The sequence below is a fragment of the Guyanagaster necrorhizus genome (assembly GCF_019112545.1).
Source record: "Guyanagaster necrorhizus MCA 3950 unplaced genomic scaffold BT62scaffold_46, whole genome shotgun sequence".
Taxonomy (NCBI): Eukaryota; Fungi; Basidiomycota; class Agaricomycetes; order Agaricales; family Physalacriaceae; genus Guyanagaster; species Guyanagaster necrorhizus.
The window spans coordinates 117,738-141,577 of record NW_025064925.1 but is presented as its reverse complement, the minus strand read 5'-3'; the positions used below and the strand labels follow the sequence as shown (position 1 = coordinate 141,577).

General features: G+C 47.5%; 14 protein-coding genes across 14 annotated transcripts; 9 read left to right on the top strand and 5 right to left on the bottom strand.

The window, feature by feature from the left end:
* Positions 1 to 61: 61 nt before the first annotated feature.
* BT62DRAFT_997616 (uncharacterized protein) lies at positions 62 to 1,392 on the top strand. Its single transcript, XM_043190666.1, has 5 exons — positions 62 to 330; positions 387 to 557; positions 604 to 672; positions 721 to 1,241; positions 1,295 to 1,392. The coding sequence occupies exons 1-5, from the start codon at positions 68 to 70 to the stop codon at positions 1,306 to 1,308; spliced, it is 1,038 nt and encodes a 345-aa protein (XP_043034183.1). The 5' UTR covers positions 62 to 67; the 3' UTR covers positions 1,309 to 1,392.
* Positions 1,393 to 2,157: 765 nt separating this feature from the next.
* On the top strand, positions 2,158 to 2,678 carry BT62DRAFT_937813 (uncharacterized protein). The gene is made up of 2 exons (XM_043187408.1): positions 2,158 to 2,510; positions 2,563 to 2,678. Exon 1 carries the CDS (start codon positions 2,233 to 2,235, stop codon positions 2,386 to 2,388), a length of 156 nt encoding a protein of 51 aa, XP_043034182.1. The 5' UTR covers positions 2,158 to 2,232; the 3' UTR covers positions 2,389 to 2,510; positions 2,563 to 2,678.
* On the bottom strand, positions 2,434 to 3,923 carry BT62DRAFT_997614 (uncharacterized protein; the record flags this gene model as incomplete). Its single annotated transcript, XM_043190665.1, has 5 exons — positions 2,434 to 3,082; positions 3,109 to 3,246; positions 3,349 to 3,419; positions 3,495 to 3,628; positions 3,872 to 3,923. The coding sequence occupies 5 exons, from the start codon at positions 3,921 to 3,923 to the stop codon at positions 2,869 to 2,871; spliced, it is 609 nt and encodes a 202-aa protein (XP_043034181.1). The 3' UTR covers positions 2,434 to 2,868.
* Positions 3,924 to 4,117: 194 nt separating this feature from the next.
* Positions 4,118 to 5,113, top strand: BT62DRAFT_575568 (uncharacterized protein). Its single transcript, XM_043181457.1, has 6 exons — positions 4,118 to 4,214; positions 4,262 to 4,385; positions 4,435 to 4,587; positions 4,637 to 4,680; positions 4,731 to 4,801; positions 4,860 to 5,113. Exons 2-6 carry the CDS (start codon positions 4,305 to 4,307, stop codon positions 5,021 to 5,023), a joined length of 513 nt encoding a protein of 170 aa, XP_043034180.1. The 5' UTR covers positions 4,118 to 4,214; positions 4,262 to 4,304; the 3' UTR covers positions 5,024 to 5,113.
* BT62DRAFT_575574 (uncharacterized protein) lies at positions 4,977 to 6,564 on the top strand. The gene has a single exon (XM_043181458.1). The coding sequence runs from the start codon at positions 5,204 to 5,206 to the stop codon at positions 6,521 to 6,523; it is 1,320 nt and encodes a 439-aa protein (XP_043034179.1). The 5' UTR covers positions 4,977 to 5,203; the 3' UTR covers positions 6,524 to 6,564.
* Positions 6,565 to 8,313: 1,749 nt separating this feature from the next.
* On the bottom strand, positions 8,314 to 8,831 carry BT62DRAFT_575536 (uncharacterized protein). The gene has a single exon (XM_043181456.1). It carries the CDS (start codon positions 8,750 to 8,752, stop codon positions 8,399 to 8,401), a length of 354 nt encoding a protein of 117 aa, XP_043034178.1. The 5' UTR covers positions 8,753 to 8,831; the 3' UTR covers positions 8,314 to 8,398.
* BT62DRAFT_937812 (uncharacterized protein) lies at positions 8,558 to 9,223 on the top strand (the record flags this gene model as incomplete). The annotated part of the gene is made up of 2 exons (XM_043187407.1): positions 8,558 to 8,806; positions 8,858 to 9,223. A coding segment is annotated over exon 2 (176 nt), but the record flags the coding sequence as incomplete, so codon positions are not given.
* A 2,154-nt stretch (positions 9,224 to 11,377) lies between these two features.
* On the bottom strand, positions 11,378 to 11,905 carry BT62DRAFT_937810 (uncharacterized protein). The gene is made up of 2 exons (XM_043187406.1): positions 11,546 to 11,905; positions 11,378 to 11,493 (listed from the first exon to the last, which is right to left on the bottom strand). Exon 1 carries the CDS (start codon positions 11,828 to 11,830, stop codon positions 11,669 to 11,671), a length of 162 nt encoding a protein of 53 aa, XP_043034176.1. The 5' UTR covers positions 11,831 to 11,905; the 3' UTR covers positions 11,378 to 11,493; positions 11,546 to 11,668.
* An 874-nt stretch (positions 11,906 to 12,779) lies between these two features.
* On the top strand, positions 12,780 to 13,601 carry BT62DRAFT_1012449 (uncharacterized protein; the record flags this gene model as incomplete). Its single annotated transcript, XM_043177930.1, has 2 exons — positions 12,780 to 12,929; positions 12,984 to 13,601. The coding sequence occupies 2 exons, from the start codon at positions 12,780 to 12,782 to the stop codon at positions 13,599 to 13,601; spliced, it is 768 nt and encodes a 255-aa protein (XP_043034175.1).
* Positions 13,602 to 14,852: 1,251 nt separating this feature from the next.
* On the top strand, positions 14,853 to 15,446 carry BT62DRAFT_937808 (uncharacterized protein). The gene is made up of 2 exons (XM_043187405.1): positions 14,853 to 15,286; positions 15,360 to 15,446. The coding sequence occupies exon 1, from the start codon at positions 14,920 to 14,922 to the stop codon at positions 15,190 to 15,192; it is 273 nt and encodes a 90-aa protein (XP_043034174.1). The 5' UTR covers positions 14,853 to 14,919; the 3' UTR covers positions 15,193 to 15,286; positions 15,360 to 15,446.
* A 1,297-nt stretch (positions 15,447 to 16,743) lies between these two features.
* On the bottom strand, positions 16,744 to 18,374 carry BT62DRAFT_1012448 (uncharacterized protein; the record flags this gene model as incomplete). Its single annotated transcript, XM_043177929.1, has 8 exons — positions 16,744 to 16,805; positions 16,861 to 16,952; positions 17,592 to 17,758; positions 17,797 to 17,890; positions 17,959 to 18,046; positions 18,099 to 18,110; positions 18,168 to 18,215; positions 18,287 to 18,374. 8 exons carry the CDS (start codon positions 18,372 to 18,374, stop codon positions 16,744 to 16,746), a joined length of 651 nt encoding a protein of 216 aa, XP_043034173.1.
* A 759-nt stretch (positions 18,375 to 19,133) lies between these two features.
* On the top strand, positions 19,134 to 20,592 carry BT62DRAFT_997610 (uncharacterized protein; the record flags this gene model as incomplete). Its single annotated transcript, XM_043190664.1, has 6 exons — positions 19,134 to 19,207; positions 19,264 to 19,530; positions 19,587 to 19,757; positions 19,804 to 19,872; positions 19,921 to 20,441; positions 20,495 to 20,592. 6 exons carry the CDS (start codon positions 19,134 to 19,136, stop codon positions 20,506 to 20,508), a joined length of 1,116 nt encoding a protein of 371 aa, XP_043034172.1. The 3' UTR covers positions 20,509 to 20,592.
* Positions 20,593 to 21,357: 765 nt separating this feature from the next.
* BT62DRAFT_937807 (uncharacterized protein) lies at positions 21,358 to 21,878 on the top strand. The gene is made up of 2 exons (XM_043187404.1): positions 21,358 to 21,710; positions 21,763 to 21,878. The coding sequence occupies exon 1, from the start codon at positions 21,433 to 21,435 to the stop codon at positions 21,586 to 21,588; it is 156 nt and encodes a 51-aa protein (XP_043034171.1). The 5' UTR covers positions 21,358 to 21,432; the 3' UTR covers positions 21,589 to 21,710; positions 21,763 to 21,878.
* Positions 21,879 to 22,757: 879 nt separating this feature from the next.
* Positions 22,758 to 23,480, bottom strand: BT62DRAFT_923862 (uncharacterized protein; the record flags this gene model as incomplete). The annotated part of the gene is made up of 4 exons (XM_043184552.1): positions 22,758 to 22,900; positions 23,081 to 23,169; positions 23,218 to 23,276; positions 23,337 to 23,480. The coding sequence occupies 4 exons, from the start codon at positions 23,478 to 23,480 to the stop codon at positions 22,758 to 22,760; spliced, it is 435 nt and encodes a 144-aa protein (XP_043034170.1).
* Positions 23,481 to 23,840: the final 360 nt, after the last annotated feature.

Sequence of the window (23,840 nt, the reverse complement as noted above, 5' to 3'; positions counted from 1 at the left end):
TCCTCAGGTTAGCCGTCGTTCAATTCAATGTGTTCATTATTATGGGCTCCAACTTCTTGCTAGGTCCATGGACGACGACGTCGGAGGCAGCTCTATGGGCAGCGACCTTTGTAATCTATCCATTGATAATATGGGATTCGACGCGCTCGCTGGCGACAATTACTATGCCCACCCTGAATCCACGCCACACTCTTCCACCATGTCGCCCAACGATACGGTGGTGTCATTGCACGCGCCGCCACCTGAGGTATCTGTAACAGTGATGATGGCCTCCGTTCCACCAAGCATGTGGCAAGATGACGCGCAACACTCTCCAGACCCACGCGAAATGTACGCGTCTGCCCGAAATCTCGAGCTCTCAGTTGTTCACGCGTATATCATTTTAGATATCCTCCTACTTCCATCACATCTCGCTCCTTTATCAGTCCTGTGTCTACCTCGTCCGCAAAAACTTCGCCCTCAACATCTCCATCTTCCAGTCTGTCGCCGAGTACGACCGTTGCGAGAGGCTGGATCAATTACGGCGGTGACTCACCGCCGCCCAGATCCCAGACGTCGTTCGTTCTTAGTCAGTTTTCACATCGAAAACCTGACAATTTGTAGGTCATCGGATAGTTCTTCGAACGAGTCACTGCCTTTAACTGCACGGCGGGAGAAACGGAGCATTCTTCGGTATGTTCATACACTTCTTCTTCATCCGGGAGACTTATAGTTACCTAGATCAAGTACCTCTCCATACGACATAAATAATGGACGGAAAGCCCAATTTCCCGGCAATAACAAACCTTCTGGCTCCACCTCCAACACAGTTATCGAGCTGCTCAATTTTACATTCAAACAAGCCCTCTGCAAAAAGTACCCGAAATTCGCCAGGAATCCCGAGGATTACTTCTACGCTGAGGTCCTCGATGACATCAATATCAATTCCGTTTGTCTTCTCTGTCCTCCTGATTCGCAAACGACCTTCACCCCTCGCCACGCCAGAGATGCCCATTCTGCTCCTGGAGAAGGTAAAGATCCGTTCATTTACCTGGCCTGCTGCGAGGCCAAACCCCGAAAACCTACATCGCTTTTCGTCAAGTCCGGTGCACTAAAGAGGCACTTTAATTCGAGTTATCATAATGAGAACAGGTTCAGATGTCCGTACTGTTGTTCAGCATCTTCTCGCCCAGAAACGGTCGCTAGACATCTGACGAAGTGTCGTTCCCTGAAGAGGATACTCAGTGAGGGAGATGGGAGCGGTACGTGTCTCGTGGAATTTTTGTGTTTACTATTTTCATATTTTGCTTCACAGATACGTCAGATTGAGGGTTATGATACCGCCTCGACATGATTAAAATATGTATATGATGACGGGTGTATTTTATTTTAGTACGGATCCCAAAATTGGAGGATTTCAGGCACACTCATAGACACCTGTACAAAATGCCTCCCCTGATTCATTTGTGTATTATCATCTAGTTTGGTGGTACAACGATGTGAGGCAGCGACGTACTTCGCTTTCCTTGATGTTGGGCGTATCCAGCCACGTATCCAGCCTGATGCAGGGGGGACTTCAATCGGGACCTCGACTTCTTCCTTTCCGTTGATTGCCTTTATTAAATTGGTCCTGAAAAACTGGAGAAGGTTTCGTTGATGGGTTACTCGATTCGAAAGTGAGGGTATTCATCTATAAACTGAATGTTATCATTAACTGGAGTCCAGTTAGGACAGCTCTCCATTAGCGCAAGGTTTCTCTCACTAATGTATGCTCCGTACACCCGTTCGAACATCGAATTCATGACCCGAAGACTTATTCCAGATTTTTCTTCCCATTTCACCTCGAGTTCATTTAGGTTTCGTTCTAAATCGGGTCAGTGTCCGCCCCTGTCCTCCAATTACATGTTGCCATCAAATTCCTCCCGTTCGAGCCAACCAAAATAAAGACTTCTTATCAAGCGAAACAACTTTCCGAGGGCAGTTATTTCAGCTAATTGGTAGGACGACAACGAGCCCTGTCGTCGATTGTCCCGCGGGTTAACTTTCACGAGGAAATCTTACCTTATATCCGCGAGTTCTCACCATATACAGCTATCTCACGGAAATCAATCCATCAATTTTCCGGCACGCAGGTATAAATGGGGGGACAATCGAACATGCGACCCTAGTTCCCTTTCTTTCTCTTTCTCTATCTTTCCCACACCCTCGAAAAGCTTCTTTCACTCCCCCCTCGTTCACCACTCTCACTTTCCGATGCCTGCTGAGAAAAAGGTGATAAACGTAGTCTCTTCTGTCAAGCATAGTTCTGATGCATTCCAGGACTTGAGGGCTTGTGAGGTTTGTGGCAAGAAGACGAAGAACCTGAACCGGCACCTCCTCATCCATGTTGACTATGATGATCGACCGTGAGTCTGGTTCATATTTCGAGCTATCAACGGTAATTGGACGCACCAGGCACGAATGCCCCTGGAAAGGCTGCGACGTTAGGACGACCCAGTGGCGGGGATGAAGGTCCACATCAAGACGATACAGTACGTGTGTGGTTTCTTCTCGGAGGATCCTTCTGCTGATTGGGGCTCTGAGGTGCCGTTGGGGAATGGATCGATTGGGGGATTTTATGCGCCTTGCTATAACTACGTGCGGGCCGCGTACAACTACGGGGCTCCCTATGAGGTTGTGCCTAGGGCATTTGCAGGGGAGCCATTCATGTATGGGAATCAAGCGCTCGGGGGATGGTCGACCTCGGGATATATGGATTGTTTGTATACGAGGACCGGGTGAGGTGGCGCTCAGTGGCCTCAAGCTCCTCCGCCCTATGGTGTGGATACGTCGTTTCCTGTCGAAGAACTCCTCGGAGGCTTTAAAAGAATGGACTTTTCTTCTTACTGGTTATCTCACTCTATCAGATAAAAATTCGCCTTGCTGTGTTTCTCGTTCCGGTTCCTCCGTCGTTTGTACTGTGCTCTGGTTACCGCTGTCGTTGCTATGATTTTGCACTCTCCTTGTATTGCGTGTGGAATACGAAATTTGTATTTCTGGGCCTTCGTGATGAAGGACAAAGGCTGGCGGTTCGGTCGCTGATTTGAACATTCTCAAGGAGAAACTACGATTTCAAGTACAGCAGCTTACTGTAATGGGGACTTGGGCTTCTCGACTGCTCCCCAGTCCAACCTTTCAAACGCCTGTGCTGTCGTAATGAGGCGAGCGGGATGAATCCCAAGATCTTCCGTCAAAATTCGAAGGAGAGGCCGACCTGTAGTGCGTTTCCTACACTTCGTAGTCGTCATGGTCTGCGTAAACGACATCGGCGCCTTGCGACAAGAGCTATCTAGCTTTGTCATTGGTTATGTTACGAATAGCCGCGCGTACTTTGTATGGTTCAGAAGCGCGGCGACGACGTGGCCGCCCTGTTTTCCGGTGGCACCCATGACAACGGCAAGCTTTGGCAGCATGATTCACATCAGTGGGAGTAATATTCACACCGGTAGTTATAGCGCTGGGAGATGGAGTCCTACGGTGTCCATGCCGGAAGAAGTATATGAAGATTCTTTGGGGATCATTACAGGCTGCCGAGATACAGCGTCAGCCTTTACGGCATTAAAACTCAAGACTCTAGTTGAGTTAGGTTCCAGGATCCATACGACACGACCTACGCGAACGTAGGGTTAAGCTGTAATGACATCCCGCAAAGATGAGCGGATGATGACAAAGACGTAGCCTACCATTTGGATTTGAGTAAAGTTATTCAATTCGGCGAGTTGGGCAGATTTTGTGAGCATGAGTCAAGGTTTCGCGTGACAAAATGGTAGTCCACAGGTGGGAAGAGGCGATAGCCGTTTGACGAACCGCACAAGGCGGGTCGTCGTGTCCGAGTCGCGTCTCGCAGACCCACGTGTTCGTGTCATTGTCTTTCCCACGCCCCCTTCCTTTCCTTCTCCCGCCATTATCTGGACTGCATTCTTCCTTGCTTCATCACCGCCACCATTTTATACTATGAAAATACATCTGGAGGACGTAACGTCTCATTGTGCTCCAGTGGAAGAGCCGCAGTGAACACTGAATACCGCCTTTTCTATGTGGGTTTTGTCCTCTGTGTAAGCCCTTGCCCTGGTATTTCTTTTGAATCTTCTCGAATAATATTACCATGGAGCTACCGTCAATGATATGCCACTGAGATAGCCCTTTTCAAGTCCAAGAATCACATTTTGAACGGGGATATGAGTGCTAGCGCGCGAGTAAGCGAACTCGGTATTTTTTGTCGCTCTGCGCTGATGTCTGGCAGATGCGCCAGTGTATTCGTTTTTTCGTCATCCAACACCACTTTTATGGCGGAAGACTATGAAAGGCCAACGCTTGCTTCAGCCCGATGTTTGGCGAAGAGCGAAATCTGGCAGTTATTTGTCCTCGTACGCTTATACGGTCTTATATTTCGCTTTAATCTTGAGATCCTTCCAGACGTTCGAAATACTTTGGCGCATACATCCACTTCGCCGTTTGCCTGTCTTCAGTCGCAATACAGCGACTTCAGAGCCCTATAAGATGATGCTTTTGTTTGAGAAGGAGAATTTCGGTACTGGACCGTTCCGTCGTTCCGTCGTTCTGCCGTACGTACGTTCGTTTTCTCGGCTCTTTGTATGTCAAGACGTCGTACTTCCAGAGTGAGACGCTGCGGTCGACGCGGTTTCTGCTATGTAATTTGGGGTAGGCTGTTGGCTCACTTTGCAATGTTCAAGTCTCATCGTTCCCTATAGCCTTAGAAATGCCAACGAAAATCAGGACATGATGCCCGGACGTTCTGATGCCAGCTTTGTTATGGGAACAAGTATGTCCAAGTTCAATCACTTCTCTGTTTAAGAGGGACATAACGATCTTGATGACAGATCTCCGTTATGATCCCATAAATGTTTTCGGGTTCAGTATTCTCTCCCCGAGCGTGCAGATGTTGACAGAACAACGAACATTTCAAACGTTGCGACGGCCCGGTCTGTGTATGAAGGAACATCCAACTCTAATGAGAAGTTACAACGACGAAGCTAAAACTTAAACGGCGATCTAGACGGAAGATCTTTGACTATGTGAAGTCGATGGGTGCTATTCGGTCCCCCCTCCGACTCCAAATCGGCGGTTTCAAAAATTACTTGACCCTGACGCGTCGCGTGCACGCAGCTGCCCTTATTCTTTCTTTTTGGTGTTTTTTTTTCCTTTTCGCGTTAGCGTGTGCGGAATGCACCCGACTGGCGCGTCCTACATTACCTTGCGAGCTCTTCCCAAGGCATTGTCAGTCAAAGTTTTTGTCTTGAATGACCAATGCGAAAAATTCCGCCACGCTAAGGCGTCGAATAAAGACAAGTTACATTGTCCTTGGGGGAATTTGCCTTTATCGGAGAGCTTCGACCTTGATTTCCATTTGCCACCGAAATGCTTAAAATCCAGGAGGACAATCTCCCTCCCCACATCGGTCCCCCTCGTTCTGCGTTCTTTTCTCAGTATGTCTTCCACTGGCTTGGAAGACATATTCATGGCGAACCGGGAGACCATACAGCAAGTATCTGCAGACGGCGTCATTCCCGACAGGAACGACACACTTTGTGCGTATGCTCCTCCCAGCACGAATAGGTGGTTCTGCTCGTACAGCGGGGACACCCCATGGTGCCTCTGGCACGACGGGCCAGCACTGGGGAGGTTCATCGATCTCTATTCGCAGGTACGTCCAACGACGGGAGAAGACGTCCATCGGATAGAGTTTGTCAATGGCGAGATCGCGCACGAGCATTCCCCTGGGTGGACGTTCTGTGCGCCGGCACCCACTCGGGAATTTTGGGCGGCGTACCCGAAGCATTATGCGGAGCCTGGGAGCGGGCTTCCTCCTCTCGTTCCTTTATCGTACCCGCAGGATGGTGAGTTGGCCGCTCCTGCGATACTGAATGAGCAGGACAAGCCTCTGGATCTTGATCTGGGACACTGTCCGGGCCCCCTTCCTCCTCGTTCACCATTGCCGGTCGTTAAAGTTGAAGCTCAAGAGCGCGAGATCCGCCCGCTACCTCGTGGTGGTCGTGAACGCGCCGAGGCATCTCCCGTCGCAGCCTCGCTCTCGCCCTCTTCGTCGCTAACATTATTCTCTCCCTCTCCTCCGCCCGAGCTCCGCTGCCTCTACCTCCACTGCGATAACCGTTTCCCCTCCCTCGACATGTTGTATGCGCATCTCCGATCATCCAAGCACCCCAAGGGGGAGGAGGAGGAGGAGGAGGAGAAGGGGAAAAAAAAGCACAAGTACCGTTGTGCGTTCCCGGGGTGCGTCCACATGCTCGTGAACCGGGGGGATTTCCCTCGGCACGCCGAGTCGGCGGGACATTGCCCGGAACGGCGCTACGTGTGCGGGGGGTGCAGGAAGGGGTTTACGCGGGTGGATGCACTGAAGAGGCATCAGGTGAATGATGGGGCGAAGAAGGAGTGTAGGAAGGCATGGAGGGAGGAGGAGAGGATGAAGATGGAGGAGGGGGCGATGACGGTGGGGGGTGCTAGGAAGCGGAGGAGGACGAAGTAGGTGGGGTCCGGGCGCGTTATTTGGACTGGATATAAGTATTCTATCTCTCCTTGTTTCATTAGTATTTTCTCTACGTAGTCATTTATTCCTCCTCCAGCAAATAATTGTCGCGATACGTACATATCATGTTCTCGTCTGCGATTTTCAATAAACTAGTTCGTTGCAGCTTGCCGTGTAGTGATTTAGTCAGCTCTGATACCAGATCCATGAAGGCTTTCAAGTGTACATCGGGCTCAGTCGTCTCTAGCACTTCTTCGCCGGAGCCCTAGTGAAATGGCGGCTCCAACCAATATCCACCAAAGGAGTGCTGAGACAAAGGATTCAGGGTGAACACAATCAGAAGTTTGGTTTGCGTCAGCTTGGAGGCATCTATTTCCAAGAAGTAAGGTCAGTTTTGCAGTTGAATGAGTGGTACATGTCCACATCGCGTTCATGGGATGAGAGCCACGAATCCCTGTTTTTTTTTGTCCACGCACAATCCCCCCACCTTACTTTGGAATCTAGATGGCTATGCTACTCTTATTCTTGTTCTGAACAAAGGACTGGGAATTACACTGCCCGCTCTATTAGCATGGGACGAGATTCTGATGTTAGAGAGAAAGCCGTGTCCACCGCGAATATCTTTGGATCGTATCTCTGCTTGGTAACGGAAGTAAATTAGTACTTGCAAGTATTCTTTGAATCCTTACGCTGATCCGCTTTCAGTCTCAGGACGGCTCTTTACTGGCTCGTCGGATGTGAGGGGGGATCCATACATACGCTCTACGACAACCTTAACCTCCCCCTTTTTCCCCGAGTACTGTCAATTCTTTGCTGAACTCCGAACCTGTGGTGGGCCACTTTTTCATAACTGAGAACCGAACTGACGGGTTTAGTTTAAGGTATGTCCGTGCAGCCGTCTGATAAAAGTGCTGTGAGGATGGAAAGTTGGGAATGAAATCCAAGGCCGATGCACAGACTCAGAGCAAATGACGTGGAATTGGGACAATTTGCAATAAACACTGCTTAGTCATCGGCCCACCCTTGGATGATGCTGCTCGCCGACGATCTGCTGCTGATCTACACCATCGCCTTTCTCTCTGTTCCAAACCGAAGCGGGATAAAAAAATTCTACATCACAAGGTGGCCAGATGGATTTACGACTGGGGAATTAATACTGGTTTGCACGTGCGTGCCGCGCTGTCGGTGAAGATGATTGATTGTTCTTATGGCGTGTTTTGATATGGGCGTTACATGCGCCCTCCTGTTGAGGCAGTCGGTGGTCACGGGAGCATTCGTCCATGCTCAGTGGAGAAGTCGTTACGTGTTCATACACCTAGATCGAGTGGTCGTGTATAGGCCGACTGTTTATCTTCATCCATAAAATAGCGCACTGCTTGGGCAACTGACTAGGCCTACAGGATGGCTGATGATACATAAATACAACTAAGCATAGTTGAGACACAGAGCGCCATCAATTGCCCCCCTCATGTACAGGTACGGGCTGTAGGCCTACGGGAGGAGGGGGAGAAGGAAGCATACAGGTTTGTCTTCTCGAGTTTTCACGCGTTCCGTGGACATAATGATCACCATCCCGTGGTATCTCATAGATACGACTGCCTACATGATCATTTAGTCCTCCAGAGCAATAATTCTCGTGGTTACGTACGTGATATGAGGTTCGTCCGTCGTCAAAAAGCGCAGGGGGGAACCTATCGACAAATATCAGCTGGTCGTTCGTCGGAGCTTTAGTGATTTAATCGGCGCCGGTATCACTCGAGATGCATCACCGGCACCTCTCGCAGTGACGTCACCTCCTCAAGTTTTATCCTCATGACTCCAGAGCCGAGAGGAGACATCCCCGTGCGGAACTCTCGACACGCTGCATCACCATCCTCAGGTCTCGTTGTGCATAACCAAAAAGAAGGGGAGCGAGTGCACTCTAAACTCAAAAGTTAACAGCCACCTTTCATTCGGATAGAGGGAATCGAACCCTGAGGTTGAGCCATAATCCATTACGCTACTTATATCCAAGTGTTCATTGTTTAAGCCTCCCGTGAAGAGAAAGTCAACCATGGACGATGATCCATCAAGTTCCGTGAGGGGAGAAGGGGGGACGCAGTTCACAAGTTGGAGATTTGCATGAAGAGAAACAAAAAGTAAGCATAAAAAATGCCAAAAAAGAGAATCAACCTGCTGACTCTCGATTGCGACGGAGGGAATCGAACTCGAGATAATGATAGATGCCATTACACCAGGTATATCAGGGGATTATGTAAAGAAGGGAGAGGAACAGTTCGAAAAGTGCGTAGAGGTTACACAACCACCAGTAGCTGCTCCTAATTCTCGGTCCAGAGTTCCCACGACACTCGGATAGAGGGAATCAACCCCAAAGCTATCGGAGGAACGAACGGTATCCAGTACACTGCTGTTATATGTGTGTGCAGCAGCAGGCAGTGACAAGTTGTCATGATGGAACACGCTGGCTGGGTACGATAAAATGTGCCCCAGTTCAGGTCGGTTAGACTCTTCTCTTCCTCCCGCAGCCCGCTACGTATTCGGTTCTTTTGCGGAACAGCTAGAAATTGTCATCAGTCAGAGAAAAAATATGATGCTGCCGAGTATACTACAGGTGCTGCAACAGGCTTTGGCAGCCGGAACTCCAACAGTCGTTGATTGATAGTTGTTGTCATTTAGTGACAGATTTCCCTCCGAATACAGATAAAAACTTTGATAAATCACCAACGCAACTTCTGACTACAGAGACGTTACAGCACATACCCATACGGAATTCTAATCCATACATGCTGCATCACCATACTCAGATCTTCATGTGCATTACCAAAACATAAAGCGAATGAGATCATTTTCACTGAAAAGTGAACGTGAAAAAAGGAACACAATTCCAGCAATCCGCCATTCTGGTAGAGGGAATCGAACCCTAAGCTACGCCATAATATATTACACTACTTATATACAGGCGTTCGTTATTTAGGCCCCGTGAACAGAAAGGTAAAACCAAACCGTGTCATAAAAGTGGACTAATTCGTCGAGAATAATTCGGAAATGGGGAATTGAACCCAGGCAGCCATTGCACCCGTTGCTTTCGAAGGTCATATGCAATCAGGGAATGAACTGACGAAGAGGTTGCCCAGCCGATTCCTCCACCGATTCCTTACTCTTTCAATAAATTGTTTTCAAACGCACTAGTTTCTTCTCCTCCTTCTATAGGGGAGAACCACTCTCAACACATGCAGGGTTTCGCGTGAATGTGTGTGTGTTTGTCAGTTTCTGACCAAGATAAATTCAGACTCTGGGAGCGTTGGCACGGTCCGGTTCCTCCGAGATCACGTGTCGCATTGCCGTATATTCCCGCTTGTCCGTAGCTACAACCGCGACTATCACTATCCATTGCCGATTCCCTCTCTTGGACCTAGCGATACGGTTCCAACGCCGTCGAGGTAAATAATTAGGAAGGGAACGTGGATGTGAAAAAAAGTGGCAAGTTTATCTACCATTAGAACAGAGGGAATCGAACCCTGCGCACATGAAATGTACCATTGCACCACGTACACGTCAATCAAGGGAGGAGCAACTAGAATCGAACCGTGGGGGATAAGGACCTCTACGGTTGCCTGGTACATATCACCAACCAGTAGAAGAAAGCAAAAAGGACAGAAAATTATCCTGATTGCTTCCAGGCCCGGGTCCATAAGTAGCAGATCATTCAGAGTCGAAAGCTTTCGATTCCACTCAAGCTCATTAATTCTCCTCTGCCATCCATTGCGACAGTCTGACGGGAATCAATTCCTGCAGGAGCAGTATTTACACGCGCCGGCGGTGCAAGAATATCTGAAAATAATAAGTGGGATACAATATGAACTTCCACCAACTACTCATGTGCTGCAGGTGCACAAAATGCTTCCACAGGCCTCGGAGACAGGAATTTCAAGGGTCTTCTGGGAAAAGTATAGATGATGGATCAGCACAGGTAGGAAAGCACAGGCAGAATAATACGAACGGGGAACATGATCTCGGTTGATAAGTAGGGTTTCATAGATGCTTCTAGTGGTAGTGATTCAACAGGGTTTTTCTCACTAGGTTAGGCGGGTTTATACAGGATCGTATTTATGGCTGTTTACCTCATCTGAAGCCGCATCCAAGAAATGGGGCAGCGCAGACGACCTGACTTTCGAGTGATTCAAATGCACGCGAACAAGGCCTATTGAATGTAGCGCGATACACTTTGGTCGCAGCTAACTTCGGGTCCAGAACTGTACTTTGTTCGCCGGAAAGTCGTTCGGGCGTGAATTGGTGGTCATGACAGTGTTGGGGAGCAAAGGGATTTGGGGACTACGGCGAATTTTTGCTGACGAAGGAAGACCTTGGGATCGATCCCGGTCTCCTGGCACCGACCAGACAGGCACGTTAAAGGTTGGACTGGGGAGCGGTAGTGAAGCCCAAGTCTGCCGTGACAGTAAGCTGCTCTACTTGATATCGTAGTTTCTCGTTCATAATGATCCTAGAATCAGAGAACACACCCTCCAGCTTGTGCTCTTCATAGCGAACACCCAGAAATACAATTTCGTATTCCACACGCAATACAAGGGGAGTACAACATCATAGCAGCGACAGCGCTACACAGAACGCAATACAAAGGGGGGGGGAACCGGAACAAGAAATACAGGAAGGTGAAGAAAAGTTCATTCCATTGAAGCCTTCGAGGAGTTCGTCGACAGGCAACGACATATCCACGCCATAGGGTGGAAGAGCTTGGGGCCACTGAACGCCACCTCACCCGGTCCTCATATACACACAATCCATATATCCCGTGGTCAACCATCCGCCCAGCGTATGATTCCCAGATATGAACGCTCCCCTGCGAACGCCCTGGGCACAACCTCGTAGGGAGCCCCGTAGTTGTAGGCGGCTGGCGCGTAGTTATAGCAATGCGCATAAAATCCCCCAATAGATCCATTCCCCAACGGCACCTCAGAGCCCCAATCAGCAGAAGGATACTCCGAGAAGAAACCGCACACGTACTGTATCGTGTTGATGTGGACCTTCATCCCTGCCGCCTGGGTCGTCCTAACGTCGCAGCCTTTCCAAGGGCATTCGTGCCTGGTGCGTCCACTTACCATTGATGGCTCGAAATATGAACGAGACTCATCGTCGATCATCATAATCATAGTCAATATGGATGAGGAGGTGCCGGTTCAGGTTCTTCGTCTTCTTGCCACAAACATCACAAGCCCTCAAGTCCTGGAACGCATCAGAACTATGCTTGACAGAAGAGACTACGTTTATCATCTTTTTCTCAGCAGGCATCGGAAAGTGAGAGTGGTGAACGAGGGGGGAGTGAAAGAAGCTTTTCGAGGGTGTGGGAAAGATAGAGAAAGAGAAAGAAAGGGAACTAGGGTCGCATGTTCGATTGTCCCCCCATTTATATCTGCGTGCCGGAAAATTGATGGATTGATTTCCGTGAGATAGCTGTATATGGTGAGAACTCGCGGATCTAAGGTAAGATTTCCTCGCGAAAGTTAACCCGCAGGACAATCGACGACAGGGCTTGTTGCCATCCTACGAAATAGCTGAAATAACTGCCCTCGGAAAGTTGTTTCGCGTGATAAGATGTCTTTGTTTTGGTGTGCTCGAACGGGAGGAATTTGATGGCAACATGCAATTGGAGGACAGGGGGGGACACTGACCCGATTTAGAACGAAACCTAAATGGTGAAATGGGAAGAAAAATCTGGAATAAGTCTTCGGGTCATGAATTCGATGTTCGAACGGGTGTACGGAGCATACATTAGTGAGAGAAATCTTGCGCTAATGGAGAGATGTCCTAACTGGACTCCAGTTACTGATAACATTCAGTTTATAGATGAATACCCTGACTTTCGAATCGAGTAACGCATCAACGAAACCTTCTCCAGTTTTTCAGGACCAATTTAATAAAGGCAATCAACGGAAAGGAAGAACTAGTGGTCCCCATGGAACTTGCCGCCGCGCAGAGCGTCGGGCAGGCTCTATAGCTGGATAAGCTTAACGTCAAGAGACAGACTGATGCAATTATCCGAAGTTATACCGCAGAAGAAAATGAAAAGCTAATAAATGTGCCACTGTTTGTCACGTCTTCAGTGCCGATATTCGGATACGTCGGGCCGGGCGCCTCTTGCACTCTGGCCAGATTGCCTTACTCCCACGAAATTCTTCGATGACTCGTTTCTGATGGGACAGCACCTCCCTACCCCCCGTGCTCCCTCAGTCTGAGAGAAATGTCTCTGAAGCGCTCTGAAGGCCTGACGACAGAAGAAATCCTGAAGACCGCTCACGCCGCTATAGATGCCTTCCTATCTTTAGGAATCGTGGGTTGTCTGTTCGGAAGTGTAGCATGTTTGTGCTATGGGACCACTCGGGTACCGAACGTACGTCTTGCTGCCCTAGCATTGATATCCAGTTCTCACAGGCCACTCTGATAGGACATCGACATCGTCATTACATCGCCAAACCCGTATGGCGGACTATGGGAGCAGGAGGATCTCAAAGATCTTCTTGTTCAGACCGACGACAAATTCTACGTCGTCTCTTCCAAGAATCCCTTCGCCAACTATCGTCTTCTTTACTACGATCTTTCCGGGACCTCCAGAGTTTCCCGGGACCTGAGGCGTTGCTGCAAAGTCGATGTTCTCGTCCCGGGATCAATGAACATTCCCCCGATCCCTCCATCCAGCATCATTTGGCAACTCGAGAAGCTTCCAGTCATGCCCTTCATCCTGCTTCTCCTCATGAAACTGCAGGGATGGATGGATCACGGGAATTCTGCGGCTCTACATATACAGGCGAAGCAGCCCATCGATGTACGTGATATCCGCGAGCTTCTCGCACTATCTCTAGTACCCAGAACCACGAACCAGAATGCGTGGATGATGATGAAGCGGGAAGGATGGATACCACAGTCTTTCGTTGACGAAGGACAAATGCGAGTACGAGAATTCGTCAGGAGATACCCTGATACTGAGAAGAAGTGGCGACAAATCGGCTTAGGATATTTGCCTGGTATGTTCGTCGGAACATTTTCATGCTGTGGTTTGGACTAAGGAGATTGGTGTAGTGACAATTAAGTTTCCTTCCGGAAGGCTTTGGGTACCCGGCGGTCCCAAATAATTATGTATCTCTATCCAAGATTAGCCCGTGTACACTAGCTTCCATCCTGAAACGATATCTTACGACCATAACTTGTGAAGACGTCGTTTCCTAGCTTTAACAGAAGTACAACCTTCCATGTCTTCTTTGAGAAGGTTTCAGTGTATTACTACCCTGCGATAATCAAGACTTGACAGGTATAACGCTCCGTACAATTAAAGAGGTCTATCACTCAATTATGTAACTTATGTTAAGGCGCTGAAAGAATTTTGATTCGGTTCAAAGTAATTAAATAACTGTCGTTGCTATCCATACTCTGAACTATCACAATCCACAGGAAGTAATTCATTCAGTTTTTGCAGGAACAGCATTTGCACTCTCCCGCAACGCAAGAGCAACTGCCAATCATCCATCCATCAATAAGCCGGATGAAATACGATGGCTACCAAGTACTCACGCGCTACAGGTGCATGAAGTGCTTCCACAAGCCTCGGCGATGGGAACGTCCACGGCGGTCTGAGTAAAGTATAATGAGATCAGCACAAAGAGAGCGGTGCAATGAGGGTAATGCGCACATTGTACATCATCTTGGTTGGTAAGTAAGGTTGGTAGATGTTTCGACGATAGTGATTTGGTAGGTATTTCTCTCTAGGTTGGGCAGTCTTATATAGGATTTCTGGGATTGTATTGATGGCTGTTTGTTCAATTTGAAACCACGTCCATAAAATAGCTCACGATATGATTGGTCCAAAAAGTGGCACATGTTGCATCCAAGAAATGGCGCAGCGCAGATGATCTGATGACGTCTCCACCCATAAACGCTATCATGTGATTCAAATAGACGTGAAAAGGCACACAACAAAGTCTAACAATGATATACATGGCGGTGGGATGAAGACTCGCTGCGTCAAAGCAATAGAGACAAAATCCTCCAGCTCGTAACGGTGGAAAGAGGATAAATTAGCTGTCGGTGTATAGAGAGTAGAACCGACCCATCGTCGCATGTATGCAGCGGCGCAAAGTGTCTGGGAAATATACTACCAGGAGTCGCGCATCCTATCCAAAAAAAGGAGCGATACGTCAGAGATCTATAATAAATGTCTTGAAATAGTAGATGGCACGCCATAGTGGTCATTTATTCCCGCAGACAACTTAAATCTATCTTCTGGCCTGGCTAGCACCGACGATAGCGTTCTGGAATGTATCACCCATCACGTTCCAAGATCAGTGCTGTGAAACCAACCCAGACGTACTCGACTCTACCATATCTAGATGAAACAGAAACTATCGGCAAGGACTATGGAACCGCATTGCTGGGTCCAAGAGAGGGAATCGGGAATAGCTAGTGATAGTCTCGGTTACGGCTACGAACAAATGGGAATCTACGGCAATGCAACACGTGATCTCGGAGGAAACGGACGGTGCCAACGTTCTCAACTACTCTTTCCATTTCCTCAGTGTGACTGTAAGCATAATATCCAAAAGAACATCGAGGTAGACCTAATTGCAAGCGCCACTACCATGGATGTATTTCTTCCACTCTGAAAACACTGTTGGATACTATTCCCGTCCCGATGGGAGATCGCCAGCTCATTTCTCGAAAGTGCTGCAAGAGAAAATTCCAAGAGCGAGAATATTTCTGTCGGTAAATCTTGGTTATTTTCCGATACCTGGATTTAGCATGAAGAAAAGGGGGCAGCGCCATGACTTACGTTTGACTCTGAGTCGTGCATATCCACATCGCATCGAAATCGCGTTGGACAAGGGTCAAAAGCGCGTGACAGCATCTTAATGTCGACGTCAAATACAAAAAGGGGATTGTTTGCACAGCCACTGATTCCCGTTTCTTTTGTCCGCGCACAATCAATCTGCGTTCCTTGTTATTGTTCACACTTGAGCTTGAACCTTTGTGGTAGTCTTGGAATCTGGTTGCAATCCCGACTGCGATTCTTAACAAAGAACTGGAACTACACGGCACAATGGGACCACCCATCACTAACATGGAGTCTGGGATGGGTGGCACTACTCAATGTCAGTTATCATTTTCAAGAAATCGGACTTTTGGACGGGATGGGTTATTCAATGGTGGGTAATGAACAAAACATGACAGGAGATATACAAAAGAAGAGGAGAAGCCGTCCAAATGCTGGTAAACAGAGCAGAGGTACAAGCAATTAGTGATGGCGGAGATTCTGCTGATCCAGAGCAGAAAAGCTGTAACTCAGATCTCATCATAAAAAAATGGGAATCCATAGAGGCCTTATTCAGCACCATTCATTCAGAGGGAATCGAACCCTACAGTGAAAAAGTGGTCCCGAGAGCATAATTTCGGGCGGGGGAAAGGCCAACCCATCCAGCCATTACACTGTTGATCCAAAAGTTATATGTCAATCATAGAATGAACTGACAAATAGAACTTTGCAAAACCTCTTCCTTTCAAGCTAAGACACTCTCGACTGCACATTTCTCTTCTCCTCTCCTCCCGATTGGAGGACGCACGCATGCAGGGAATTTTGTGGGCTTTTTCGGTGCAGTTCATAAGTCAAGAGAAAGTGAACATTGGTCTATCTGACTCTCGGATTGGATAGAGGGAATCGAACCTCGCGCTAATGATTACACCAAGTACATCCGGAGATTATGTAAAGAAGAAAAACAGCTGGAAAACGGCGTAAAGTTTACAGAACCGCCAGTAAGTGTGTCTGTCGTTTCCTTCCACAACCCCATTATGATTTTCTTTTTTTCTTTTTTTTTGGGGGGGGGAGGGGGTGGCCAGAGACCGGCCCAACATTCCTTCTCCGATCATACGCTCTTGCTGCTTCTAACCATAAATCCCAAAAATACTTGAGAGCGACGGCTGGACGAATCAGTAAACTATCGACAATGACTACAGGGCCGAGAGAACATGTCCTCGCAAGGAACAATTATTTATAGAATCCATACGCTGCATCACCGTCCTCAGGTCTCGATGTGCATTGCTAAAAATAAGGCAACGAGTACACTCTAAACTGGGAAGTGAACGTGGAAAAGAGAAAAACGTTTCGAAATAATCTGTCATGCGGATAGTGGGAATCGAACCCTCAGGTCAGCCATAATCCACTACGCGACAGACTGACGGTTTGGATGTGCGAGGGTGATAAATTCCTCATCTCGTTCAATTTCTGGAGATACTCCAATATCCAGCAGACATGCCGTTGACCGTTGAAAGGAACATACCTGGATGTTCACGTCGGGGTAGGGAGGTCATCTCAGGTCCTGCAGCTGTGAGAGAGTTGACAGAAAAAAAAGGCTTTTTGCCACAACCTTTTCTATTAAATAAATATCAGCCTGGGCAAAGGAGGTCCTTGGAGTGACAATTACCTTTCCTCCTAGAAGGCTTTAACTATCAGGCTGTCCCAAATAGTTATGTATTTTCATCCAACGATATTGTCCGAACATGACTTCTAAACACCTCGTTTCCTGGCTTCAACAGCAAGTCGATCCTTGCATCTATTCTTTGCGAACGTTTCAGTGCATGAACTAATTAAAAATTGGCACGTACGTGTTATGAATATGCCCCCCTACTGGGCCTTACTAAGCCTAAACAAAGGACTAGATATTTCTCCGCTTCTCGAACACCTCGTACATACTTTTTTACTCCAAGAAAACCGTAAAACATTCTTGACAGGACTGGACTAGTACAAACTTTTCCATAGCTTTATTTAGGTGCTTCCACAAGCCTCGGAGATGGGAACGTCAATGAAGATCAGAGTAAACTATAAGTAGATCAGCGGTACAAGCAGAATAATATGAACTTAGGGTTCGTAGATATCTGGAGCGGTACTGATTCTGCAGGTAATTTATCACTAGGTTCAGCGGTCTCATATAGGATTTATCGGATTGTAATTGATGACTGCTGAAACCACATCCATAAAACAGCACATGATATGACTGGTCTGTGAAATGACGCATGCAAGCATCCAGCAGATGGCGCAGCTCGACCACCCATAAACGCTATCATCAGACGCGAAAAGGCAGACACAATGTTTAATAGCGATATACACCGCGGTAGGACGAAGACTCGCAGCACCAGAGCAATAAAGACGAAATCGTGGGCGAAAAGAGGAGAAATTAGCTGTCGGGATATAAGAGTAGAACCCAAGCAGAACAGACCCGTCGTCGCAACTGTGCACCGTCTGGGAAATAGACTACGAGGAGTCCAGCACGGTAGAAGTATGCAAAACAAAGGGTACGAGACGGCAGAGACCTGTAAGAGATGTCTTGTAATGGTAGATCGTACGTCATAGTCGTCAATGATTCCCGCAGACGACTTACAATACCTCACGCCTAGCTGGCAACGGCGAAAGCGTCGTCCTGGAGTGTAGCCCATCACGTTCCAAGATCAATGCAGACGCACTTGAATCTACAATATCTAGATGAAATAGAAGTCATTTGCAAGCACCGCTACCACGCACGTATTTGCTCCACTATGAAAGCAAAGCATTATCCCGTGGGGATGAAGAGATCGCCAATTCATTCCTCACATGCAGCGGAAAGCGTTGCGAGAGAAAATGCCAAAAGCGAGAATATTTCTGTCAGTAAATATCAGTCTTGGTTGTTTTCCGATATCTGGAAATTATACGTATTTAACAAGAAGAAAAACGGACAGCACCATTATTTAGGATTATTGACTTCGTACATATCCACATGGGCGAGAAGCTGGCACTGGGGGCAAAAGCGCTTGACGGCATCTTAATATCCAAATCCAAAAAAGGAACAGCTTGCACAGCCACTAATTCCTGTTTCATTTGTCTGCGCACAATCTGCGTTCCTTGTCATTGTTCAAAGTACTTCTATCGCAGTCTTGGAATCTCGTTGCTATCTCGACGGCTATTATCAACAAAGGACTGGAACCAACGCTGGACAATGGGACCACCCATCACTAAAATGGATTCTGGACACTGGGATGGGTGGCGCTGCTCTATGCCGTTATCACGTTCAAGAAATCGGACTATGAGACAGCATAGGTTATTCAGTGGTCGTTAATCAACGGAATTGTTAGGAGATATGCAAAGGAAGACGCAGAGATGCCCCAATGCTGGTAAACGCAGCGTAATCTGCAAGCAAGCAACTGGTATCCGCAGAGATTCTGCTGATCTACAGGAGAAAAGTCAGGACTCGGGCCTCATCAGGAATACGATCGTCTACCTTCACTCTATTTCTGCGATCTTGTCTTACGTCTACACAATTCCACTCTCGGTTCCTATTAAGCTTGTTCAAACTTGTGCACGGAAACATTTACTAAAAGTTTATTTGTTACCTTTGCACCGGGTCACTGCATGAAGGCACGAAGAGATTGCCTTCCGGAGATATTCATTATTTGTTTTCACTGTCGCCCGGCGGTCCGGTCCAGCGTCCTCATAAATGGGATGGCAATGTTACATCGATTTATGTTCACTAGTACTCTCAAGATGTTTGACGACGACTCTTTCTCCTCGTACACGTACAACATGGCTACTGGCGACGCAAGCGATGGTTTCGCATCATTGGTTGACACAGGGTTTGACTTTGGTAGGCTCCTCAGGTTAGCCGTCGTTCAATTCAATGTGTTCATTATTATGGGCTCCAACTTCTTGCTAGGTCCATGGACGACGACGTCGGAGGCAGCTCTATGGGCAGCGACCTTTGTAATCTATCCATTGATAATATGGGATTCGACGCGCTCGCTGGCGACAATTACTATGCCCACCCTGAATCCACGCCACACTCTTCCACCATGTCGCCCAACGATACGGTGGTGTCATTGCACGCGCCGCCACCTGAGGTATCTGTAACAGTGATGATGGCCTCCGTTCCACCAAGCATGTGGCAAGATGACGCGCAACACTCTCCAGACCCACGCGAAATGTACGCGTCTGCCCGAAATCTCGAGCTCTCAGTTGTTCACGCGTATATCATTTTAGATATCCTCCTACTTCCATCACATCTCGCTCCTTTATCAGTCCTGTGTCTACCTCGTCCGCAAAAACTTCGCCCTCAACATCTCCATCTTCCAGTCTGTCGCCGAGTACGACCGTTGCGAGAGGCTGGATCAATTACGGCGGTGACTCACCGCCGCCCAGATCCCAGACGTCGTTCGTTCTTAGTCAGTTTTCACATCGAAAACCTGACAATTTGTAGGTCATCGGATAGTTCTTCGAACGAGTCACTGCCTTTAACTGCACGGCGGGAGAAACGGAGCATTCTTCGGTATGTTCATACACTTCTTCTTCATCCGGGAGACTTATAGTTACCTAGATCAAGTACCTCTCCATACGACATAAATAATGGACGGAAAGCCCAATTTCCCGGCAATAACAAACCTTCTGGCTCCACCTCCAACACAGTTATCGAGCTGCTCAATTTTACATTCAAACAAGCCCTCTGCAAAAAGTACCCGAAATTCGCCAGGAATCCCGAGGATTACTTCTACGCTGAGGTCCTCGATGACATCAATATCAATTCCGTTTGTCTTCTCTGTCCTCCTGATTCGCAAACGACCTTCACCCCTCGCCACGCCAGAGATGCCCATTCTGCTCCTGGAGAAGGTAAAGATCCGTTCATTTACCTGGCCTGCTGCGAGGCCAAACCCCGAAAACCTACATCGCTTTTCGTCAAGTCCGGTGCACTAAAGAGGCACTTTAATTCGAGTTATCATAATGAGAACAGGTTCAGATGTCCGTACTGTTGTTCAGCATCTTCTCGCCCAGAAACGGTCGCTAGACATCTGACGAAGTGTCGTTCCCTGAAGAGGATACTCAGTGAGGGAGATGGGAGCGGTACGTGTCTCGTGGAATTTTTGTGTTTACTATTTTCATATTTTGCTTCACAGATACGTCAGATTGAGGGTTATGATACCGCCTCGACATGATTAAAATATGTATATGATGACGGGTGTATTTTATTTTAGTACGGATCCCAAAATTGGAGGATTTCAGGCACACTCATAGACACCTGTACAAAATGCCTCCCCTGATTCATTTGTGTATTATCATCTAGTTTGGTGGTACAACGATGTGAGGCAGCGACGTACTTCGCTTTCCTTGATGTTGGGCGTATCCAGCCACGTATCCAGCCTGATGCAGGGGGGACTTCAATCGGGACCTCGACTTCTTCCTTTCCGTTGATTGCCTTTATTAAATTGGTCCTGAAAAACTGGAGAAGGTTTCGTTGATGGGTTACTCGATTCGAAAGTGAGGGTATTCATCTATAAACTGAATGTTATCATTAACTGGAGTCCAGTTAGGACAGCTCTCCATTAGCGCAAGGTTTCTCTCACTAATGTATGCTCCGTACACCCGTTCGAACATCGAATTCATGACCCGAAGACTTATTCCAGATTTTTCTTCCCATTTCACCTCGAGTTCATTTAGGTTTCGTTCTAAATCGGGTCAGTGTCCGCCCCTGTCCTCCAATTACATGTTGCCATCAAATTCCTCCCGTTCGAGCCAACCAAAATAAAGACTTCTTATCAAGCGAAACAACTTTCCGAGGGCAGTTATTTCAGCTAATTGGTAGGACGACAACGAGCCCTGTCGTCGATTGTCCCGCGGGTTAACTTTCACGAGGAAATCTTACCTTATATCCGCGAGTTCTCACCATATACAGCTATCTCACGGAAATCAATCCATCAATTTTCCGGCACGCAGGTATAAATGGGGGGACAATCGAACATGCGACCCTAGTTCCCTTTCTTTCTCTTTCTCTATCTTTCCCACACCCTCGAAAAGCTTCTTTCACTCCCCCCTCGTTCACCACTCTCACTTTCCGATGCCTGCTGAGAAAAAGGTGATAAACGTAGTCTCTTCTGTCAAGCATAGTTCTGATGCATTCCAGGACTTGAGGGCTTGTGAGGTTTGTGGCAAGAAGACGAAGAACCTGAACCGGCACCTCCTCATCCATGTTGACTATGATGATCGACCGTGAGTCTGGTTCATATTTCGAGCTATCAACGGTAATTGGACGCACCAGGCACGAATGCCCCTGGAAAGGCTGCGACGTTAGGACGACCCAGTGGCGGGGATGAAGGTCCACATCAAGACGATACAGTACGTGTGTGGTTTCTTCTCGGAGGATCCTTCTGCTGATTGGGGCTCTGAGGTGCCGTTGGGGAATGGATCGATTGGGGGATTTTATGCGCCTTGCTATAACTACGTGCGGGCCGCGTACAACTACGGGGCTCCCTATGAGGTTGTGCCTAGGGCATTTGCAGGGGAGCCATTCATGTATGGGAATCAAGCGCTCGGGGGATGGTCGACCTCGGGATATATGGATTGTTTGTATACGAGGACCGGGTGAGGTGGCGCTCAGTGGCCTCAAGCTCCTCCGCCCTATGGTGTGGATACGTCGTTTCCTGTCGAAGAACTCCTCGGAGGCTTTAAAAGAATGGACTTTTCTTCTTACTGGTTATCTCACTCTATCAGATAAAAATTCGCCTTGCTGTGTTTCTCGTTCCGGTTCCTCCGTCGTTTGTATTGCGTTCTGTGTACCGCTGTCGTTGCTATAGTTTTGTACTCTCTTTGTGTTGCGTGGGGAATACGAAAATTTTATTTCTGGGCCTTCGTGATGAAGGACAAAGACTGGCGGTTCGGTTGCCGATTCGATAAACATTCTGCAGAAGAAACGGCGATTTCAAGTATAGCAGCTTACTGAAAAGGCGGACTTTTTCTGGCCGTGCGGTGGAGAGGGAGGGCTGACAAAAAGAAGTGTGAGCGGACATGAAGAAGGGCCGTTGCGATAGGAATTATGAAAAATGCTGCATGTATTATTTTTTTTTCTGAAAATCAACGTGGAGATCCTAGTGGCGGGCTGCTTAGGATTTGGAGTTTCTAATCGCATATGTACCATGAACTTTGTGAGTAAATTCCACGTCAGAACGCTGCCAGATAGATTTACAACTGAGAAATACTGTGAAGCACCTGGTTTGCAGCACGCTGTAGGAGGAGAAGGATGATCAAAAGGACAAAGGAGATGATGAAGCATATTTTGCGAAGAACGTATTATTTTAGTGTATCTATTCGTTGATTTTCTCTGTTGTGTTTTCGAATCAGATTTGTACCGCTCTTATACTGAGAGATCGGAGAGCATCAAGGCCACTATTCTGAAGCCAGAGATACTGACGTCCATGGTGATAACTGCGCGTTCCCGCACTCTGGCCCATTGAAGCGCAGACGAATGATGACTGCGAGGCCGTAGAACTCGATTGGGCCAAAAAATTCTATGTTGCAAAGATCGAGTCCTGTGTAAAACAGGACTCAGAACTCATGTACTCTCAGATCACATACACCAGTCGAAATCAGGAACAATAAAATATTTCGAGCATCTGCTCTATGCAAACTATACTAGGTTTACTTCAAATATAATTCCAGACTCTTCAATCATGGTAAATCATACACATCTCCACATTGCAAGACCTCACCCACACATAGCAACTGGTCATTGCTCAACCACCACCCAGTCCAGAAAGTATCTTCCCCCATCACACTCAAACCTTCCTCCCAAAGGGCACTAAGCCCTCAATCATTCAGCTGGTTGATGATCTTGGTATCAGCACACATTATATCCAGGCAGGATACCTGTGTGACACCCAAAGCTGCAGCCTGCTCCTTGTTAAACTGTTGGCATCTGACATCAAAACTGAATTTAACATGTTTTCATCCCCAGTTATTACTGACATCCATGTTGAGGCCCAATTGTTTCAAAACAGGAATGATTCCAGGTATGACCAACCCATCTGCTAGTGATGCAGCATGACCAGCCTCTTCAAATGATATGGAGAGTGAGTCAACATTGAGATATGTGTTAAGCCCAAATTCCATGTGACTAATAACATGTGATAAACTATCACTACCTCACACTTCAGGTAAAATGATAGAGTCCACTTGATGTGATATTAGACTGTGTTGTCAAGGTGTTTGCAAGTTGCTCAAGATAAGATGGTGAAGAATAAACTTTAGCTTGAAGCTGGGGTTACTACAATGAGAGCTATACTACTTAAATACTAATTCCTTATTGTTCCAAGAATAAAACTACCTAATTGTCTTGTCTGAAGCTGTGGAGCATTTTGTCCAGTGTCACTAAGATACCTACAAAAGAGTATTGTCTGCTATTGAGCTGTTGCTGCTGTTACTGCTGCACAGGGCAGTGCAAAGATAAAGGGAGGGTTCTGCCATTGTAAC

Excerpts from the sequence above, each read along its gene's own strand:
- BT62DRAFT_997616 (XM_043190666.1), top strand. The coding sequence starts at position 68 with ATGGACGACGACGTCGGAGGCAGCTCTATGGGCAGCGACCTTTGTAAT. Across the intron at positions 558-603 it reads CCGCCCAGATCCCAGACGTC|GTCATCGGATAGTTCTTCGA; the intron begins GTTCGTTCTTAG and ends GACAATTTGTAG. Across the intron at positions 673-720 it reads GAGAAACGGAGCATTCTTCG|ATCAAGTACCTCTCCATACG; the intron begins GTATGTTCATAC and ends ATAGTTACCTAG.
- BT62DRAFT_937813 (XM_043187408.1), top strand. The coding sequence starts at position 2,233 with ATGCCTGCTGAGAAAAAGGTGATAAACGTAGTCTCTTCTGTCAAGCAT.
- BT62DRAFT_575568 (XM_043181457.1), top strand. The coding sequence starts at position 4,305 with ATGGCGGAAGACTATGAAAGGCCAACGCTTGCTTCAGCCCGATGTTTG. Across the intron at positions 4,386-4,434 it reads TCTGGCAGTTATTTGTCCTC|ACGTTCGAAATACTTTGGCG; the intron begins GTACGCTTATAC and ends AGATCCTTCCAG. Across the intron at positions 4,802-4,859 it reads CAGCTTTGTTATGGGAACAA|ATCTCCGTTATGATCCCATA; the intron begins GTATGTCCAAGT and ends TCTTGATGACAG.
- BT62DRAFT_575574 (XM_043181458.1), top strand. The coding sequence starts at position 5,204 with ATGCACCCGACTGGCGCGTCCTACATTACCTTGCGAGCTCTTCCCAAG.
- BT62DRAFT_575536 (XM_043181456.1), bottom strand. The coding sequence starts at position 8,752 with ATGGCATCTATCATTATCTCGAGTTCGATTCCCTCCGTCGCAATCGAG.
- BT62DRAFT_937810 (XM_043187406.1), bottom strand. The coding sequence starts at position 11,830 with ATGCCTGCTGAGAAAAAGATGATAAACGTAGTCTCTTCTGTCAAGCAT.
- BT62DRAFT_937808 (XM_043187405.1), top strand. The coding sequence starts at position 14,920 with ATGAAACAGAAACTATCGGCAAGGACTATGGAACCGCATTGCTGGGTC.
- BT62DRAFT_937807 (XM_043187404.1), top strand. The coding sequence starts at position 21,433 with ATGCCTGCTGAGAAAAAGGTGATAAACGTAGTCTCTTCTGTCAAGCAT.